The sequence below is a fragment of the Pseudophryne corroboree genome, chromosome 2 (genome assembly GCF_028390025.1).
Source record: "Pseudophryne corroboree isolate aPseCor3 chromosome 2, aPseCor3.hap2, whole genome shotgun sequence".
NCBI classification, from domain to species: Eukaryota; Metazoa; Chordata; class Amphibia; order Anura; family Myobatrachidae; genus Pseudophryne; species Pseudophryne corroboree.
Window position 1 is genome coordinate 249,234,725 of NC_086445.1, and position 18,994 is coordinate 249,253,718.

General features: G+C 49.1%; 1 protein-coding gene across 2 annotated transcripts in view; it reads left to right on the forward strand.

Moving 5' to 3' along the window:
* NABP2 (nucleic acid binding protein 2) overlaps positions 1–17,797 on the forward strand; it is a 74,158-nt gene extending 56,361 nt beyond the window's left edge. For both annotated transcript variants that reach the window (XM_063952640.1, XM_063952639.1), the window contains 4 exons: positions 4,095–4,166; positions 4,487–4,568; positions 4,647–4,713; positions 17,399–17,797. In XM_063952640.1, coding sequence (XP_063808710.1) covers positions 4,095–4,166; positions 4,487–4,568; positions 4,647–4,713; positions 17,399–17,577 — 400 coding nt within the window. In that variant the 3' untranslated portion in view covers positions 17,578–17,797. The remainder of the gene's footprint in view (positions 1–4,094; positions 4,167–4,486; positions 4,569–4,646; positions 4,714–17,398) is intronic.
* Positions 17,798–18,994: the final 1,197 nt, after the last annotated feature.

Consider the following 18,994-nt stretch of genomic DNA (forward strand, 5'->3'; position numbering starts at 1 on the left):
GAGTCAGAAAATCTGACTCGCTGTTTATACTGTATGCACCCAACAAGCTGGGTGCTCCTGCTTCTAAGCAGACGATTGCTCGTTGGATTTGTAGCACAATTCAACTTGCACATTCTGTGGCAGGCCTGCCACAGCCTAAATCTATCAAGGCCCATTCCACAAGGAAGGTGGGCTCATCTTGGGCGGCTGCCCGAGGGGTCTCGGCATTACAACTCTGCCGAGCAGCTACGTGGTCGGGGGAGAACACGTTTGTAAAATTCTACAAATTTGATACCCTGGCTAAAGAGGACCTGGAGTTCTCTCATTCGGTGCTGCAGAGTCATCCGCACTCTCCCGCCCGTTTGGGAGCTTTGGTATAATCCCCATGGTCCTGACGGAGTCCCAGCATCCACTAGGACGTCAGAGAAAATAAGATTTTACTTACCGATAAATCTATTTCTCGTAGTCCGTAGTGGATGCTGGGCGCCCATCCCAAGTGCGGATTGTCTGCAATACTTGTACATAGTTATTGTTACAAAAAAATCGGGTTGTTATTGTGAGCCGTCTGTTCAGAGGCTCCTACGTTTGTCATACTGTTAACTGGGTTCAGATCACAGGTTGTACAGTGTGATTGGTGTGGCTGGTATGAGTCTTACCCGGGATTCAAAATCCTTCCTTATTGTGTACGCTCGTCCAGGCACAGTATCCTAACTGAGGCTTGGAGGAGGGTCATAGGGGGAGGAGCCAGTGCACACCACCTAGTCCTAAAGCTTTTATTTTTGTGCCCTGTCTCCTGCGGAGCCGCTAATCCCCATGGTCCTGACGGAGTCCCAGCATCCACTACGGACTACGAGAAATAGATTTATCGGTAAGTAAAATCTTATTATTTTGCTAATATAATGTGAATTCAGGGCCGGCTCCAGGCCTACTAGCACCCTGAGCGAAAACATGTAAAAGCGCCCCCCCCCCCCCCCCCCCCTTAATGCGCGTGCCGAAGTCGCGTGGCCTCTTGGAAAGTGGGCGTGGCCTCATAACTTCATATTATTAGACTATAAATAAATATATTTTCACACACCCTCTACGCACACAATTAGCAGCCTCACACATAACAGCCACAGTAGTGTTCCTTACACACAATGTCTCCAGTATAGTGCCAGATAGACATGATATGCCCCCCAGCAGTGGCAGCTACACACAATATGCCCCCCAGCAGTGGCAGCTACACACAATATGCCCCCCTAGCAGTGCCAGTTACACGATAGTGTTCACTTTTTAGGGCAGGGAGGGCACATTTTTAAGTTAGGAGGGCAAAATGATGTACATACTGTAATGCTTGGTGCTCATTTACCTACACGGCAAAGCATGGACAGTGCGCGCCGAAGGCGCGCTGCAAAAATTTAGGGGCGTTGCTTCGTGGGGAAGGTGCGTGGCCACATAATAGTGGCAATTCGCATTACACCACACAGTAGTGCAGTTAATACACACTGCACCAGGTAGAACCTCCTAGACACTTTGCGCCAGGCAGAGCACGTTAGACACTTTGCGCCAGGCAGAGCACGTTAGACACTTTGCGCCAGGCAGAGCACGTTAGACACTTTGCGCCAGGCAGAGCACGTTAGACACTTTGCGCCAGGCAGAGCACGTTAGACACTTTGCCTAGCCACAGACGCCTAGCGGGAACACTATATGATATGCTCCCCAGCCGTGCCAGCTACACATGACATGCCCCCCAGCAATGCCAGATACATAAATGGCCACACAGTGCCAGATATGTAGATACAGAAAAGCCCCCACAGTGCCAGATAAATGCCCCCACAGTGCCAGATAAATGCCCCCACAGTGCCAGATAAATGCCCCCACAGTGCGCCCCACAGTGCCAGATAAATGCCCCCACCGTGCCAGACAAATGTCCCCACCGTGCCAGACAAATGTCCCCACCGTGCCAGACAAATGTCCCCACCGTGCCAGACAAATGTCCCCACCGTGCCAGACAAATGCCCCCAGTGCCAGATAAATGTCCCCACAGTGCGCCCCACAGTGCCAGATAAATGTCCCCACAGTGCCAGATAAATGTCCCCACAGTGCCAGACAAATGCCCCCACAGTGCCAGACAAATGCCCCCACAGTGCCAGACAAATGCCCCCACAGTGCCAGACAAATGCCCCCACAGTGCCAGATAAATGCCCCCACAGTGCCAGATAAATGCCCCAGTGCCATCCACAAATGCCCCCACAGTGCCATCCATAAATGCCCCCACAGTGCCATCCATAAATGATTCACCCCCCCCCCCCCCCTCCAAATACCTGCGGCGTTGAAGGGTGAGTACTGCTGTCCGGGTGCTGGCGGCCGGGTGCGGGCGGGAGGGCGGCCGGCCAGGAAGCGTCCAAGGCCCTTGTGTGCGCTGCGCCGGCGTCTGACGTTAGATACCGGCGCCGCTCAGCACGTATAGCGCACACAAGCGCCTGCAGTGACCAGGGCCGGCTTCATGTTCGAATATGGCGGCGCCAGCACGCGGCGCCCATTAAGGGTGGCGCCCTGCGCGGCCGCTCTATTCGAACATGCCTAGAGCCGGCCCTGTGTGAATTACTTCAGATTAAAGTAACATTTCAACTACTGTATCTTTGGTTTATGCAGCCAGCACCCCTCCCCCCACACTACCTCCTCCTTTCCCATACAGTATATACTTTGGGGGGAACTTAATTGAGGACAAGGGGTGTGAATTGCCATTACTGCGTCGTTTAAACGCTGGTAATGGTAGCCTTTTTCACACCCTGATTCACTCAAAAGTGCTTGCTACTCTATGCAGCAGCAAAACGCTTTTGAGTGGGATCCCGTTAACGGATGCGCCCTTAATTGAATTACACCCCCCCCCCCCCATTTTCTTATTTCTTCCCAACTTATAGGCCTATGGTAGCAGAATAATAACTTTTGCTCAACTTATTAGCCTCTAAAATTGGGTCACAATGTTTTGAGGTATAGGTTACAGAGTAAATTATTTTGACAGAGAATACATGCCTCTGAACCACCCCAAGCGCGCTCTCTCTCGCTCTCTCTCGCTCTCTCTCGCTCTCTCTCGCTCTCTCTCGCTCTCGCTCGCTCTCGCTCGCTCTCGCTCGCTCTCGCTCGCTCTCGCTCGCTCTCGCTCGCTCTCTCTCTCGCTCTCGCTCGCTCTCTCTCTCGCTCTCTCTGGGATGTACTAAGCAGTTATAAAAGTGGAGAAGTTGAGAACCAATCAGCATTGATGTGACATTTGTAATTTGCATACTATAAAAGTATACAGAGCAGCTGGCTCACTTCTTCACTTTTATCACTGCTTAGTACATCTCCCTCTCTGTCTCTGTCTGGTGCTTTCTCTCTCTCACAGGCACTCTGTCTCTGTCTGGTGCTTTCTCTCTCTCACAGGCACTCTGTATCTGTGTGGTGCGCTCTCTCTGTCTGGGGCTCTCTCTTGCTCTGTCTCTCTCTCTGGTGTTCTCTTTCTGTATCTCTGGTGTGTGCACTCTCTCAATGGGTATTAGGTTACTGCAGCTATTGGTATTTTGAGTAGCGATTACAATACTGCCAGTCGGGATCCCAGCGACAAGGGGGTGAAATTACGCCGCCGGAATACTAGCGAGACAGGCTATTCCTCTGTGGGTGTCCACGACTCCCACAGAGGGAGAATATAACCCAGAGGTTCTCAAACTCGGTCCTCGGGGGCCCACACAGTGCATGTTTTGCAGGTCTCCTCACAGAATCACAAGTGAAATAATTAGCTCCACCTGTGGACCTTTTAAAATGTGTCAGTGAGTAATTAATACACCTGTGCACCTGCTGGGTTACCTGTAAAACATGCACTGTGTGGGCTCCCGAGGACCGAGTTTGAGAACCTCTGATATAACCTGTGTCCGCAATGGGCTTTCTAATGCTCACCCCGCTGCCAGCATTCTGGCAAATGGGATCCCAGTATTTTACCTATAGTTAGTACGTATCCCAATATTTTCCTCTCTCTCTCTCTCTCTCTCTCTCTCTCTCTCTCTCTCTCTCTCTCTCTCTCTCTCTCTCTCTCTCTCTCTCTCTCTCTCTCTCTCTCTCTCTCTCACATCCTAACCATTTCTTTCTTTGTCTGTTTGCAGGTATGCGTCTGTCTTCAAGGGCTGCCTTACGCTGTACACAGGACGGGGTGGTGACCTGCAGAAGATTGGAGAGTAAGACATAATACTCATGTATTCCCAATAGTGGGCAGGACTTACTGTATCAATCCTCTGAGATAAAGTGGAGTAATTGCCCATAGCAGCCAATAAACTTTCAACTGATGTTATTCGCGGTGCTAGATAAATGGTAGCTAGAAGCTGATTGGTTACTTTATCTCTCAAAGTTTTGATACCTCTCTCAACTTGTACATGCCCAACAGATAGTGCTTGGGTCTGTAGCATGCAGCTTTTCCTCGTAGTCTCCGTCTGTACGCAGAAGAGCACTTTGGTGGATCCGCTATTGCTTTGCTTCACTTTTCTTCTTATTCATTCAGGTTTTGTATGGTTTATTCTGAAGCGCCTAACTTTAGTGAGCCAAACCCTGAGTATGTGGCACAGCAATCCCAAAGCAAGCAGGTTAGTGCGTTCTGTTTTATTATTGATCATTTGTGTGACCTTTGCTTAACATTTACAGATGTTACTTTATCATTTTAGGCACAGACAGAGAATGTGACAGCAACAGCCAATCACAGCCCTTCAAGCAGCACTACTACTCCTCCAGGTAACAACCCCACTGATGACAATGAGCCCTTGTTATGGAAGCTGCCATTTAAAAAAGGTCACATTTTGGCAGTGCAACAGCACTGGCTATTGCTAAAGGTGGGTACACACTTAGCGATATAGTGAACTATATTGCTAATTTTCCCCCTCAAGAGTGATATAGTTTACTATATCGGCCAGTGTGTATGCCACCGACGAGCGATGCGTGGATCGTTAAAGACACTCGGCCGTGCATGCATCTCAATTTGGACTCCTCGTCCAAAGCTGCATGCTCTGGCCGCCACAGCATGACGTCACTGTGGGATATCATTAGTGATATCGCACAGTGTGTATGCCCGCCATCGCGGCGGCCCGACCCAGGAGGGGAAACACTAGGCAATGTCACTAAATGAGCACATCGCCTAGTGTGTACCCACCTTTACAGTCTTACAATCTTAGTGGAGATCAGGGGAATCATGCAATCCTCCTATCTTTTGACGGAATACATAAGTTTCTCTTACGTCCTAGAGGATGCTGGGGTCCACTGGCACTTTAAGAGTTTGAGAGTGTGGGCTGGCTCCTCCCTCTATGCCCCTCCTACCAGACTCGGTTTAGAAAATGTGCCCGGAGGAGCCGGTCACAGCTAGTGGAGCTCCTAGAGCTTCTTTAGTTTATTTAGGTTATTTCTCTGACGTCCTAGTGGATGCTGGGAACTCCGTAAGGACCATGGGGAATAGACGGGCTCCGCAGGAGACTGGGCACTCTAAAAGAAAGATTAGGTACTATCTGGTGTGCACTGGCTCCTCCCTCTATGCCCCTCCTCCAGACCTCAGTTAGATTTCTGTGCCCGGCCGAGCTGGATGCACACTAGGGGCTCTCCTGAGCTCCTAGAAAGAAAGTATATGTTAGGTTTTTTATTTTACAGTGAGACCTGCTGGCAACAGGCTCACTGCAATGAGGGACTAAGGGGAGAAGAAGCGAACCTACCTGCTTGCAGCTAGCTTGGGCTTCTTAGGCTACTGGACACCATTAGCTCCAGAGGGATCGACCGCAGGACCCGTCCTTGGTGTTCGTTCCCGGAGCCGCGCCGCCGTCCCCCTTACAGAGCCAGAAGCATGAAGATGGTCCGGAAAATCGGCGGCAGAAGACTTCAGTCTTCACCAAGGTAGCGCACAGCACTGCAGCTATGCGCCATTGCTCCTCATACACACTTCACACTCCGGTCACTGAGGGTGCAGGGCGCTGGGGGGGGGGCGCCCTGAGCAGCAATAAAAACACCTTGGCTGGCAAAATAATCACAATATATAGCCCCAGAGGCTATATATGTGATAATTACCCCTGCCAGAATCCATAAAAAAGCGGGAGAAAAGTCTGCGAAAAAGGGGCGGAGCTATCTCCCTCGGCACACTGGCGCCATTTTCTCTTCACAGTGTAGCTGGAAGACAGCTCCCCAGGCTCTCCCCTGTAGTTTTCAGGCTCAAAGGGTTAAAAAGAGAGGGGGGGCACTAAATTTAGGCGCAATATTGTTTATACAAGCAGCTATTGGGGAAAATTCACTCAGTGATGGTGTTTATCCCTACATTATATAGCGCTCTGGTGTGTGCTGGCATACTCTCTCTCTGTCTCCCCAAAGGGCTGTGTGGGGTCCTGTCCTCAGTCAGAGCATTCCCTGTGTGTGTGCGGTGTGTCGGTACGGCTGTGTCGACATGTTGGATGAGGAGGCTTATGTGGAGGCGGAGCAGATGCCGATAAATGGGATGTCGCCCCCTGTGGGGCCGACACCAGAGTGGATGGATAGGTGGAAGGTATTAACCGACAGTGTCAACTCCTTACATAAAAGGCTGGATGACGTAACAGCTGTGGGACAGCCGGCTTCTCAGCCCGCGCCTGCCCAGGCGTCTCAAAGGCCATCAGGGGCTCAAAAAAACGCCCGTTACCTCAGATGGCAGACACGGATGTCGACACGGAGTCTGACTCCAGTGTCGACGAGGTTGAGACATATACACAATCCACTAGGAACATCCGTTGCATGATCTCGGCAATAAAAATTGTGTTACACATTTCTGACATTAACCCAAGTACCACATAAAAGGGGTTTTATGTTTGGGGAGAAAAAGCAGCCGGTGTTTTGTTCCCCCATCAGATGAGTGAATGAAGTGTGTGAAGAAGCGTGGGTTCCCCCGATAAGAAACTGGTAATTTCAAAAAAATTACTGCTGGCGTACCTTTCCCGCCAGAGGATAGGTCACGTTGGGAGATATCCCCTAGGGTGGATAAGGCGCTCACACGTTTGTCATAAAAGGTGGCACTGCCGTCTTAGGATACGGCCACTTTGAAGGAGCCTGCTGATAAAAAGCAGGAGGCTATCCTGAAGGTTGTATATACACACTCAGGTATTATACTGAGACCTGCAATTGCCTCAGCATGAATAGTGCTGCTGCAGCAGGGTCTGATACCCTGTCAGATAATATTAATACCCTAGACAGGGAGAATATGGTGCTAACATAGAGCATATTAAAGACGTAGTCTTATATATGAGGGATATTTGCCGGCTGGCGTCCAGAATTAATGCAAGGTCCATTCTGCCAGGAGGGTATTAGAGACCCGGCAGTGGACAGGTGATGTTGACTTTAAAAGGCACATGGAGATTATGCCTTATAAGGGTGAGGAATTGTTTGGGGATGGTCTCTGGGACCTTGTATCCACAGCAACAGCTGGGAAGAAAAATTTCTACCTCAGGTTTCCTCACACCCTAAGAAAGCACTATATTATCGGGTACAGTCCTTTCGGCTTCAGAAAAGCAAGGGGGCCAAAGGCGCTTCCTTTCTGCACAAGGGAAGAAGGAAAAAGCTGCACAGACAGCCAGTTCCCAGGATCAAAAATCCTCCCCCGCTTCCTCTGAGTCCACAGCATGACGCTGGGGCTCCACAGACAGGTGCGGTGGGGGCGCGTCTCGGGAACTTCAGGGACCAGTGGGCTTGCCCACAGGTGAATCACTGGGTTCTGCAAGTAGTATCACAGGGATACAAGCTGGAGTTCGAGGCGACTCCCCCTCGCCGTTACCTCACATCAGCCTTGCCTGCTGCCCTCGGATATAGGGAGTTAGTACTGGCGGCAATTCACAAGCTGTACTTCCAGCAGGTGAAATCAAGGTACCCCTCCTTCAACAAGGCCGGGGTTACTATTCCAAAAATGTTGTGGTACCGAAACCAGACGGTTCGGTGAGACCCATTCTAAAATTGAAATCCTTGAACACTTATATACGAAGGTTCAAGTTCAAAATGGAATCGCTCAGGGCGATTATTGCAAGCCTGGAGAATTTCAGGGTATCACTGGACATCAAGAATGCTTACCTGCATGTCCCAATTTACCCTCCTCACCGGGAGTACCTCAAAATTGTGGTACAGAATTGTCATTACCAATTCCAGACGTTGCCGTTGGTCTGTCCCCGGCACCGAGGGTATTTACCAAGGTAATGGCCGAAAGAATTATCCAGTACTTGGACAATCTCCTTATAAAGGCGAGGTCCAGGGAGCAGTTGTTTGTCAGAGTAGCACTATCTCGGCAAGTGCTACAACAGCACGGCTGGATTCTGAATATTCCAAAGTCGCAGCTGGTTCCTACGACGCATCTACTGTTCCTGGGGATGGTTCTGGACACAGAACAGAAAAAAGTGTTTCTCCCGCAGGAGAAAGCCAAGGAGCTGTCATCTCTAGTCAGAGGCCTCCTGAAACCAAAACAGGTGTCGGTGCATCACTGCACGCGAGTCCTGGAAAAAATGGTAGCTTCCTACGAAGCAGTTCCATTCGGCAGGTTCCATGCAAGAACTTTTCAGTAGTGATGAGCGGATTCGGTTTTACTCGGTTTTACTCGGTTCTCAAAACCGAATCTTATTGGCTCACTGATGTCACGTGTTTTGGATAGCCAATAAGATTCGGTTTTGAGAACCGAGTAAAACCGAGTAAAACCGAATCCGCTCATCACTACTTTTCAGTGGGACCTCTTGGATGGGATCGCATCTTCAGATGCATCGGCTGATAACCCTGTCTCCAAGGACCAGGGTGTCTCTGCTGTGGTGGCTGCAGAGTGCTCATCTTCTAGAGGGCCGCAGATTCGGCATACAGGACTGGGTCCTGGTGATCACGGATGCCAGCCTTCGAGGCTGGGGGGCAGTCACACAGGGAAAAAATTTCCAAGGACTTTGGTCAAGTCAGGAGTCGTCCCTACACATAAATATTCTGGAACTGAGGGCCATTTACAATGCCCTAAGTCAGGCAAGACCTCTGCTTCAAAACCAGCCGGTACTGATCCAATCAGACAACATCACGGCAGTCGCTCATGTAAACCGACAGGGCGGCACAAGAAGCAGGATGGCGTGGCAGAAGCCACAAGGATTCTCCGATGGGCGGAAAATCACGTCTTAGCACTGTCAGCAGTGTTCATTCCGGGAGTGGACAACTGGGAAGCAGACTTCCTCAGCAGACACGACCTACACCCGGGAGAGTGGGGACTTCATCCAGAAGTCTTCAAACTGTTGGTAAACCGTTGGGAAAGGCCACAGGTGGACATGATGGCGTCCCGCCTCAACAAAAAGCTAAAGAGATATTGCGCCAGGTCAAGGGACCCTCAGGCGATAGCTGTGGACGCTCTAGTGACACCGTGGGTGTACCAGTCGGTTTATGTGTTCCCTCCTCTGCCTCTCATACCAAAGGTACTGAGAATAATAAGAAGGCGAGGAGTAAGAACGATACTCGTGGTTCCGGATTGGCCAAGAAGAGCTTGGTACCCAGAACTTCAAGAAATGATATCAGAGGACCCATGGCCTCTACCGCTCAGACAGGATCTGTTACAGCAGGGGCCCTGTCTGTTCCAAGACTTCCCGCGGCTGCGTTTGACGGCATGGCGGTTGAATTCCGGATCCTAAAGGAAAAGGGCATTCCGGAGGAAGTCATTCCTACGCTGATAAAAGCCAGGAAAGAAGTAACCGCAAACCATTATCACCATATTGGCGAAAATATGTTGCGTGGTGTGAGGCCAGGAAGGCCCCTACAGAGGAATTTCAGCTGGGTCGTTTTCTGCACTTCCTACAGTCGGGAGTGACTATGGGCCTAAAAATTGGGTTCCATTAAGGTCCAGATTTCGGCTCTGTCGATTTTCTTCCAGAAAAAAACTGGCTTCACTGCCTGAAGTTCAGACATTTGTAAAGGGAGTGCTACATATTCAGCCCCTTTTGTGCCTCCTTTGGCACCTTGGGATCTCAACGTGGTGTTGAGTTTCCTGAAATCACATTGGTTTGAGCCACTTAAAACTGTGGATCTGAAATATCTCACGTGGAAAAAAGTGGTCATGTTATTGGCCTTGGCTTCGGCCAGGCGTGTGTCAGAATTGGCGGCTTTGTCATGTAAAAGCCCTTATCTGATTTTCCATATGGATAGGGCAGAATTGAGGACTCGTCCCCAGTTTCTCCCTAAGGTGGTATCAGCTTTTCACTTGAACCAACCTATTGTAGTGCCTGCGGCTACTAGGGGCTTGGAAGATTCCAAGTTACTGGACGTAGTCAGGGCCTCGAAAATTTATGTTTCCAGGACGGCTGGAGTCAGGAAAACTGACTCGCTTTTTATCATGTAGGCACCCAACAAACTAGGTGCTCCTGCTTCTGAGCAGACTATGCTCGCTGGATTTGTAGCACAATTCAGCTGGCGCATTCTGCGGCTGGATTGCCGCATCCTAAATCCGTAAAAGCCCATTCCACAAGGAAAGTGGGCTCATCTTGGGTGGCTGCCCGAGGGGTCTCGGCTTTACAACTTTGCCGAGCTGCAACTTGGTCAGGGGCAAACACGTTTGCTAAATTCTACAAATTTGATACCCTGGCTGAGGAGGACCTTGAGTTCTCTCATTCGGTGCTGCAGAGTCATCCGCACTCTCCCGCCCGTTTGGGAGCTTTGGTATAATCCCCATGGTCCTTACGGAGTTCCCAGCATCCACTAGGACGTCAGAGAAAATAAGATTTTACTCACCGGTAAATCTATTTCTCGTAGTCCGTAGTGGATGCTGGGCGCCCATCCCAAGTGCGGATTGTCTGCAATACTTGTATATAGTTATTGCTTAACTAAAGGGTTATTGTTGAGCCATCTGTTGAGAGGCTCCGTTATATTTCATACTGTTAACTGGGTATAGTATCACGAGTTATACGGTGTGATTGGTGTGGCTGGTATGAGTCTTACCCGGGATTCAAAATCCTTCCTTATTGTGTCAGCTCTTCCGGGCACAGTATCCTAACTGAGGTCTGGAGGAGGGGCATAGAGGGAGGAGCCAGTGCACACCAGATAGTACCTAATCTTTCTTTTAGAGTGCCCAGTCTCCTGCGGAGCCCGTCTATTCCCCATGGTCCTTACGGAGTTCCCAGCATCCACTACGGACTACGAGAAATAGATTTACCGGTGAGTAAAATCTTTTTTTTTTTTTTTCTAAGAGTTATTTAGGCACAAGGAGGCTGCTGGCAACAGCCTCCCTGCTTCGTGGGACTAAGGGGCGGAGTAGTGTCCGCCCTAAGGGGTCTGAGCCACTATCTCCGCTGACATGACACTGAGCTCCTGAGGGTGATGATCGTTAGCCGCCCCCTTACAGAGCCAGAAGATTCCGGTGACGAGTGAGTCACTGGCCCCCCTGGCAAGCGGGGAGCCGGTGTGAAGATGGCGGCAATAGGGTAGGAGCGCAGTATTAACTGCGCTCCGGAGGCTCAGCGGTACATAGTGCGGGGCGCCCTAAGCCAGCGCCTGTACCCTACACTGATCGCAAGTCTGTCAGAGACCGCGGTTACACTGCCAGCAACAATCCTCAGGCCAGTATAAAACACTGAAGAGCCGGAAGCAGCGCCATGTTAAGGGGGCGGAGCTTCTCCTCAGAGCGGACCCAGGAGCGTTCAGCGCCATTTTCCTGCCTGCAGATCCTCTCTAGAGACGCTGACAGGGAGAGCTGTCCTTCCAAGCAACTCCATCTATCCTGTTTGGTACCAGGGGGTTGTAGAAGGGGAGACTGTGTAAATACTGTGTAGTCTATAAAGGTACACAGTAAGTGCCAGGTAGTGGTATTGTATCTACCTAGGAAAATGCTGTGTGTGGGTTGGCTCAAATCTCTGTGTTTCTCTGTGGCATACTTTGGGAGTAAATTGTATCTGACATTTCCCTGTGTGGGTGTTTTGTTGTCTCACGTAACCATGTCTAGGGACTCTGGGGCAGATGTATTAACCTGGAGAAGACATAAGGCAGTGATAAACCAGTGATGTGTGCAAGGTGATAAAGGCACCAGCCAATCAGCTCCTAACTGTTAATTTACATATTGGAGCTGTTTGGCTTGTGCCTTTATCACCTTGCACATATCACTGGTTTATCACTGCCTTATGCCTTCTCCAGGTTAATACATCTGCCCCTCTGTCTCTTATGCTGCAGAGGACATTTCCTCTCAGGAGGAATCCATTCCATGTGCACAGGAATGTAATGTCTTATCTTGGATCCCTATTAACGAGCCTGAGTGGTTGACCTCTATTAAGGGTATGATCTCTCAGATCTCTACTAGGGTAGCTCATACTGAGTCTGAAACTCAGGTTTTAAAGAAATCTATGGCGGTTTGGTCAGGTTCTGTCCCTATTCCTTCAAAATCCCCTAGCATATACCGACAGAAACATGCACTTGCCCAGATTATGCACGATGACATGGATACCGACTCTGACACGGGTGACGGGGATGTGCTGAGGGGGGCGGCATCCCTTGCAAAAGGGGTGCAGCTAATGATTGAGGCCAGTAGAGATGTGTTAAATATTACTGACACAACACCTGAGCAGGTTGAGGAGGCTTACTTCACAGACAATAAGAAAGCCTCGCTAACCTTCCCTGCGTCTAAAGAATTAAACGCTTTATTTGAAAAATCCTGGGAAAACCCAAAGAAAAAAGTCTAGATCCCAAAAAAGGGTTCTGGTTGCTTTTTCCTTCACTGAGGAAGATAGGAAAAAATGGGAAAACCCACCCATAGTTGACGCATCAGTTTCCAGACTGTCGAAAAAGGTGGTTTTACCTGTCCCTGGATCTACCGCGTTAAAAGAACCGGCGGATCGTAAGATTGACACTACGCTCAAATCCATATACACTGCTTCAGAGGTGGCGTTGAGGCCTACTACTGCCTGCGCATGGATCTCTAAAGCTATAATAAAGTGGTCAGGCACATTACTAGAGGATTTGGATTCACTGGATAGAAGTGACATTGAATTATTTTTACGTAACATACAGGATTCTGCGGGATTCATGGTGGAATCCTTGAAGGACCTGGGTACGCTGACTACAAGGATATCTTCCATGTCTGTCTCAGCTCACAGGGGACTCTGGCTATGCCAATGGTCTGCTGATGCGGAATCCAGGAGAAGTGTGGAGAACCTACCCTACACAGGTCAGGCTCTATTTGGAGAAGCATTGGATGCGTGGATTTCCACGGCAACCGCGGGTAAGTCACCTTTTCTTCCCTCAGCTGCACCTTCTATGAAGAAACCTTTTTCTTCATCGGCATCGAAGTCCTTTCGGATCGCTAAGACAAAAAAGTTCAAGCCTTCTACCACCTTCTTTAGAGGTGGGCCGGCAAAATCCAAAAAGCCTGCACCCGCAGGCTCCCAGGACCAGAAGCCTGCTTCTGGTACCTCAAAATCCTCAGCATGACGGTGGACCACGCAACCTGGAGGACGGGCCGGTTGGGGTGAGACTCAGACGTTTCAGCCACATCTGGGTGTCGTCCGACCTGGTTCCCTGGGTACAGGATATTGTGTCCCAGGGGTACAGTCCGGAGTTTCAAGAGACCCCAACCTCACCGATTCTTCAAATCAGTCTTGCCAGCTTTACTGACAGACAGAACTGTCCTACTTGAAGCTATCCAGAAATTGGAAAGGTTAGAGGTCATTGTCCCAGTTCCACCTCATATGCACAATGTGGGTTACTATTCAAACCTTTTTGTGGTACCGAAACTGGATGGTTTGGTCAGACCAATTTTGATCTTGAAATCGTTAAACCCTTATCTAAGGGAGTTCAAATTCAAAATGGAGTCTCTGAGAGCGGTGATCTCAGGTCTGGAGGAGGGGGAGTTTCAGGTATCCTTAGATATCAAGGATGCGTATCTCCACATTCCAATTTGGCCTCCGCACCAGACTTACCTCAGATTTGCATCGTTAGACAGTCACTATCAGTCTCAGGCACTGCCATTCGGTCTCTCCACGGCACCGAGGGTGTTCACCAAGGTGATGGCAGAGATGATGGTTCTTCTCCGCAGACAGGGAGTGAACATACCTGGATGATCTGCTGATGAAGGCGTCGTCCAGGGAGAAGCTGTTGCAGTCAATTGCTCTCACGACTCATCTGCTCAGGGTCCATGGTTGGATCCTGAACCTTCCAAAGTTACATTCGGAGCCGACAAGGAGATTCTTTCCTGGGGATGATCCTCGACACGGAAGTGCAGAGGGTGTTTCTACCAGTGGAGAAAGCGTTGGTAATACAATCAATGGTCCGGGATGTCCTGAAGCCAGCCCGGGTATTGATTCATCAGTGCATTCGACTACTGGGGAAGATGGTTGCCTCTTACGAGGCTCTGCAGTTCGGAAGGTTTCATGCTCGATCCTTCCAATTGGATCTCCTAGACAAGTGATCGGGTTCTCATCTACTCATGCACCTGAGGATGCGTCTGTCGCCGAAAGCAAGGATTTTACTCCTCTGGTGGCTACAAATGCCTCCCCTTCTGGAGGGCCGCAGGTTCGGGATTCGGTACTGGATCCCTCTAACCACGGATGCAAGTCACTGGGGCTCGGGCACAGTCACTCAAGGGGCAACCTTCCTAGAAGGTGGTCAAGCTTGAAATCTGGTCTTCCAATAACCATTCTGGAACTAAGAGCCGTGTACAACGGTCTTCTACAAGCGGCACATCTTCTGGAAGATCAAGCCATTCAAGTTCAGTCGGACAGTGACGACAGTGGCTTACATAAACCGACAAGGCGGAACAAAGAGAAAAGCTGCAATGTCAGAGGTAACAAAAATCATCCTCTGGGCGGATTAGCACGCGGTGGCGCGGTCAGCAATCTTCATCCCGGGAATGGACAACTGGGAAGCGGACTTCCTCAGCAGACACGATCCCCATCCAGGAGAGTGGGGTCTCCATCCGGAGGTGTTCACGGAAGTGACAAATCTTTGGGGGGTTCCTCAAATAGACATGATGGTCTCCTGCCTCAACAAATAACTTCTGATGTATTGCTCCAGGTCAAGAGACCCGCAGGCAGTGGCGGTGGACGCCCTGGTAACTCCGTGGGTGTTCCAGTCGGTGTACGTGTTTCCTCCACTTCCACTAATTCCAAGAATTCTAAAGCTCATAAGGAGAACAGGAGTTCATGCAATCCTAATTGCTCCAGACTGGCCAAGAAGGGCTTGGTACGTGGATCTTCTCGTTCTACTGCTGGAAGAGCCGAGGCCTCTTCCTCTTCGGGAGGACCTGCTGCAGCAGAGGCCATTTGCTTATCAAGACTTACTGCGGCTACGTTTGAGTCCAAGAAGTTTCCTACGGTGGAGTTTCAACTGGGACGTTTTCTCCTCTTCCTGTAAGCGGGTGTGGATATGGGCCTGCGGTTGGGATCCGTAAAGGTCCAGATTTCGTCCCTATCCATTTTCTTCCAGAAACAGTTGGCTTCCCTCCCTGAGGTGCAGACTTTTTTGAAAGGGGTTCTGCACATCCAGCCTCCCTTTGTGCCACCTATGGTGCCCTGGGATCTTAACGTGGTGTTACAGTTCCTCCAATCGGATTGGTTCGAACCTCTACAGGAGTTTGAGGTCAAGTTTCTCACGTGGAAGGCTTTCACTTTGTTGGCCTTAGCTTCTGCTAAACGTGTGTTGGAGTTGGGGGCTTAGTCTTGTAAGAGCCCCTACTTGATCTTCCATGAAGATGGAGCGGAGCTCCGGACACGTCAGCAGTTCCTTCCGAAGGTTGTGTCGACATTTTATATCAACCAACCTATAGTGGTGCCAGTTGCTACTGACTCCTCAATTTCATCAAAGTCCTTGGGTGTTGTAAGGGCTCTGAAAATCTATGTGAAGAGGACTGCTTGTCACAGAAAATCGGACTCTTTGTTTGTCCTGTATGATTCCAAGAAACTTGGGAGTCCTGTTTCTAAGCAGACTATCTCCCGCTGGATCAGGTTCACTATCCAGCATGCGTATTCTACGGCAGGATTGCCGTGTTCTACATCGGTTAAGGCCAACTCTACTCGTAAGGTGGGTTCTTCTTGGGCGGCTACCTGGGGTGTCTCAGCTTTACAGCATTGCTGAGCGTCTACTTGGTCTGGGTCGAACACGTTTGCTAAGTTCTACAAGTTCGATACTTTGGCCTCTGAGGACCTGAAGTTTGGTCAATTGGTTCTGCAGTAGCCGCTGCGCTCTCCCTCCCGTTTTGGGAGCTTTGGTACATCCCCATGGTACTAATGTGGACCCCAGCATCCTCTAGGACGTAAGAGAAAAATAGGATTTTAATTACCTACCGGTAAATCCTTTTCTCGTAGTCCGTAGAGGATGCTGGGCGCCCGCCCAGCGCTTCGTGATCCTGCTGTGGTTACTTAGTTCAGTACTGCTTGGTTCTTGGTTAAGTACTGTTTGTTACTTGGTTAAGTAATCTTGTTCAGCCGTTGCTGAGTTTTTAAGCTGGTTAGCTTGGTTTGCCTTGTTTGATCTGGTGTGAATCTCGCCACGATCTGTGTAAAATCCTTCTCTCGAAATTGTCCGTCTCCTCGGGCACACTTCCTATACTGAGTCTTGTAGGAGGGGCATAGAGGGAGGAGCCAGCCCACACTCTCAAACTCTTAAAGTGCCAGTGGCTCCTAGTGGACCCGTCTATACCCCATGGTACTAATGTGGACCCCAGCATCCTCTACGGACTACGAGAAAAGGATTTACCAGTAGGTAATTCATATCCTATTTTTACCAGCGTGCGGGATGCCAGCTGTCCATATCCCAACATCTGCATCCCGCCCGCCAGAATGCTGGATCCTGTAGTAATAAAAAACAGAGTGAGCTTTGCCTGTTGCCAATGGAAACCATAAAATGTGCTCAGATGCATCAGATGTATTGAGAAATGTAAAAGTCATTTCTGTCCAAACCACAAAAAATGAGTATCTGGCAATTATGGTATCTGGTTGATAGATAGACAGTGTCTAGTTAGACAGTCAATAGATAGACACCATATGTTAGACAGACATTAGGTCGACATGGTCAAAAGGTCGACATGAAAATGGTCGACATGAAAAAGATAGACAAATGTTTTTGTTTTTTATTTAACATGTTTTTGGACTATTTCATACATTCTCTATCCATGTCGGCATAGAGTTGGTTATAAACCTTGTGGCGACCCCGAAGCGTGGCGAGCAAAGCGAGCCCCACGAGGGTATGCCTTTTACAATTGGGGGTCCCAGATGAGAAAACTATCCACACAAACATGCAAAAAACATGGTGTCTACCTTTTTCATGTCGACCATTTTCATGTCGACCTTTTGACCCTTTCAACCTTTTGTACTGTCTAACATATGGTGTCTATCTATTGACTGTCTAACTAGACACTATCTATCTTTAATACCACACCCGGTAATTATATATCATCAAAGAGACAAGGTGACCAGTGCTTTAATAAGTATTTTATTTTCAGTCTCTGACCTGCCTAATGGCAATGGAAGTAACAACCAAGGCACTGTTGTGCACCAAGCCCCAGCACCAACTCACCCATCCAGTGGCCGGATTACACGCAGCCAACCCAACCATTCCCTTCCTGGAGCACCAAACTCCATCAGTAATGGCAAAGAGACACGGCGGACTGGGAAAAGATAGCAGCCTTAGTCACTGTGACCAAAACTGTACTTTATTCTCCTCTACATCGCTAAACACAGGACTGGTGTGAACCTGGAAAGAGCAGGACTGTGCTGTTCTACTAAACTCTTGCCAGAACATCATCTCGGCCTCCGCACCATTTAAAAGATACAAGATGTTTATGTGAGCCAAATGTCAGCAGTCTCTATCTAGTGCACTATAAAGCCTATACATGAGAAAATGGTCTCACAACTGGAAATATAATAGCCTCTTTTCCATTTATGTACTGTAGTATTATAAACTTTGTCTGCCCCAGCATCGAAATTGCCAGTGGATCGTGAATAGTAGCAGGGTTTCAGATGGTTTTTGTTTTTTGTCTATTACTGTAATACAGAACGTGGAGCCTTATTATCCTCAGTGGGGGTACTTTGGGCTCCATGAAGTCTGGGTGGAAATGCAGATTGCTTTATACACCTACCAGTATATAGCAAGCTTTTATATAACCTCTAGTCTAAAATACACTTATAACAAAAAGTACAGACTGCATTTCTGTGTATTCCAGTGTGTGGCATAAGACCACCATGGTCCCTAGGCAGCACAGCATTGCTATTCTGTCCATCTTCACTAAATTTTCTACACCTACTTATTAATGTGCTATACACAAGGTTTATTTCCTGCTGTGCAGGTACCCAGACAGCTCATTCTTCTAGATAACACGCAGGGTGAAGTGACCTTTCTCTGACAAAAAGTGACCTAGGGGGACATTTACTAAGCAGTGATAAAAGTGGAGAAGGGAGCCAGTGGAGAAGTTGCCCATGGCCACCAATCGGCTGCTCTGTATACTTTTATAGTATGTAAATTATAAATGTTACGTCATTGCTGATTGGTTGCCATGGGCAACTTCTCCACTGGCTCACTTCTCCACTTTTATCACTGCTTAGTAAGTGTCGTCATAAGTCCGTCAGATTTCTAACGCTAATCATGTGGGTGCAGGCTGCGTTTCTAGGGTCCCTTTTGGAGTCCTCTTTTTTTTTTTGGGGGGGGGGGGGGGGCACAAATATTTCTGTAAGTATATACTTGTAAGGGCTGTTATCCACTAGTGCCGAGCAGTAATATCACCACACCATGCTCCTAACTTTATAAATGCTATTCAGCATGTGCTGCTGCTTCTATCATCGTTAAGAGAGCAGAAGGCAGACCTGAGCTGGTGTAGCATACTGACATGGCAGCAAGATCACTGGTAGCAGTGCAGCTCACTGCCCTTATTGCTCATAGTTACCTGCTCTCCTGGACATCCAGGGAGACTCTGAAGTAGAGGAGACCTCCCAAGACTCCAGAAAGAGCAAACGGTTCTCGCTCAAAGTACTTTGCTTATGGAAAGTAGGTAGGGACAAGGCACAAATCATGCCCTTAAGGGCCTCCTCAATAGATATCAAGT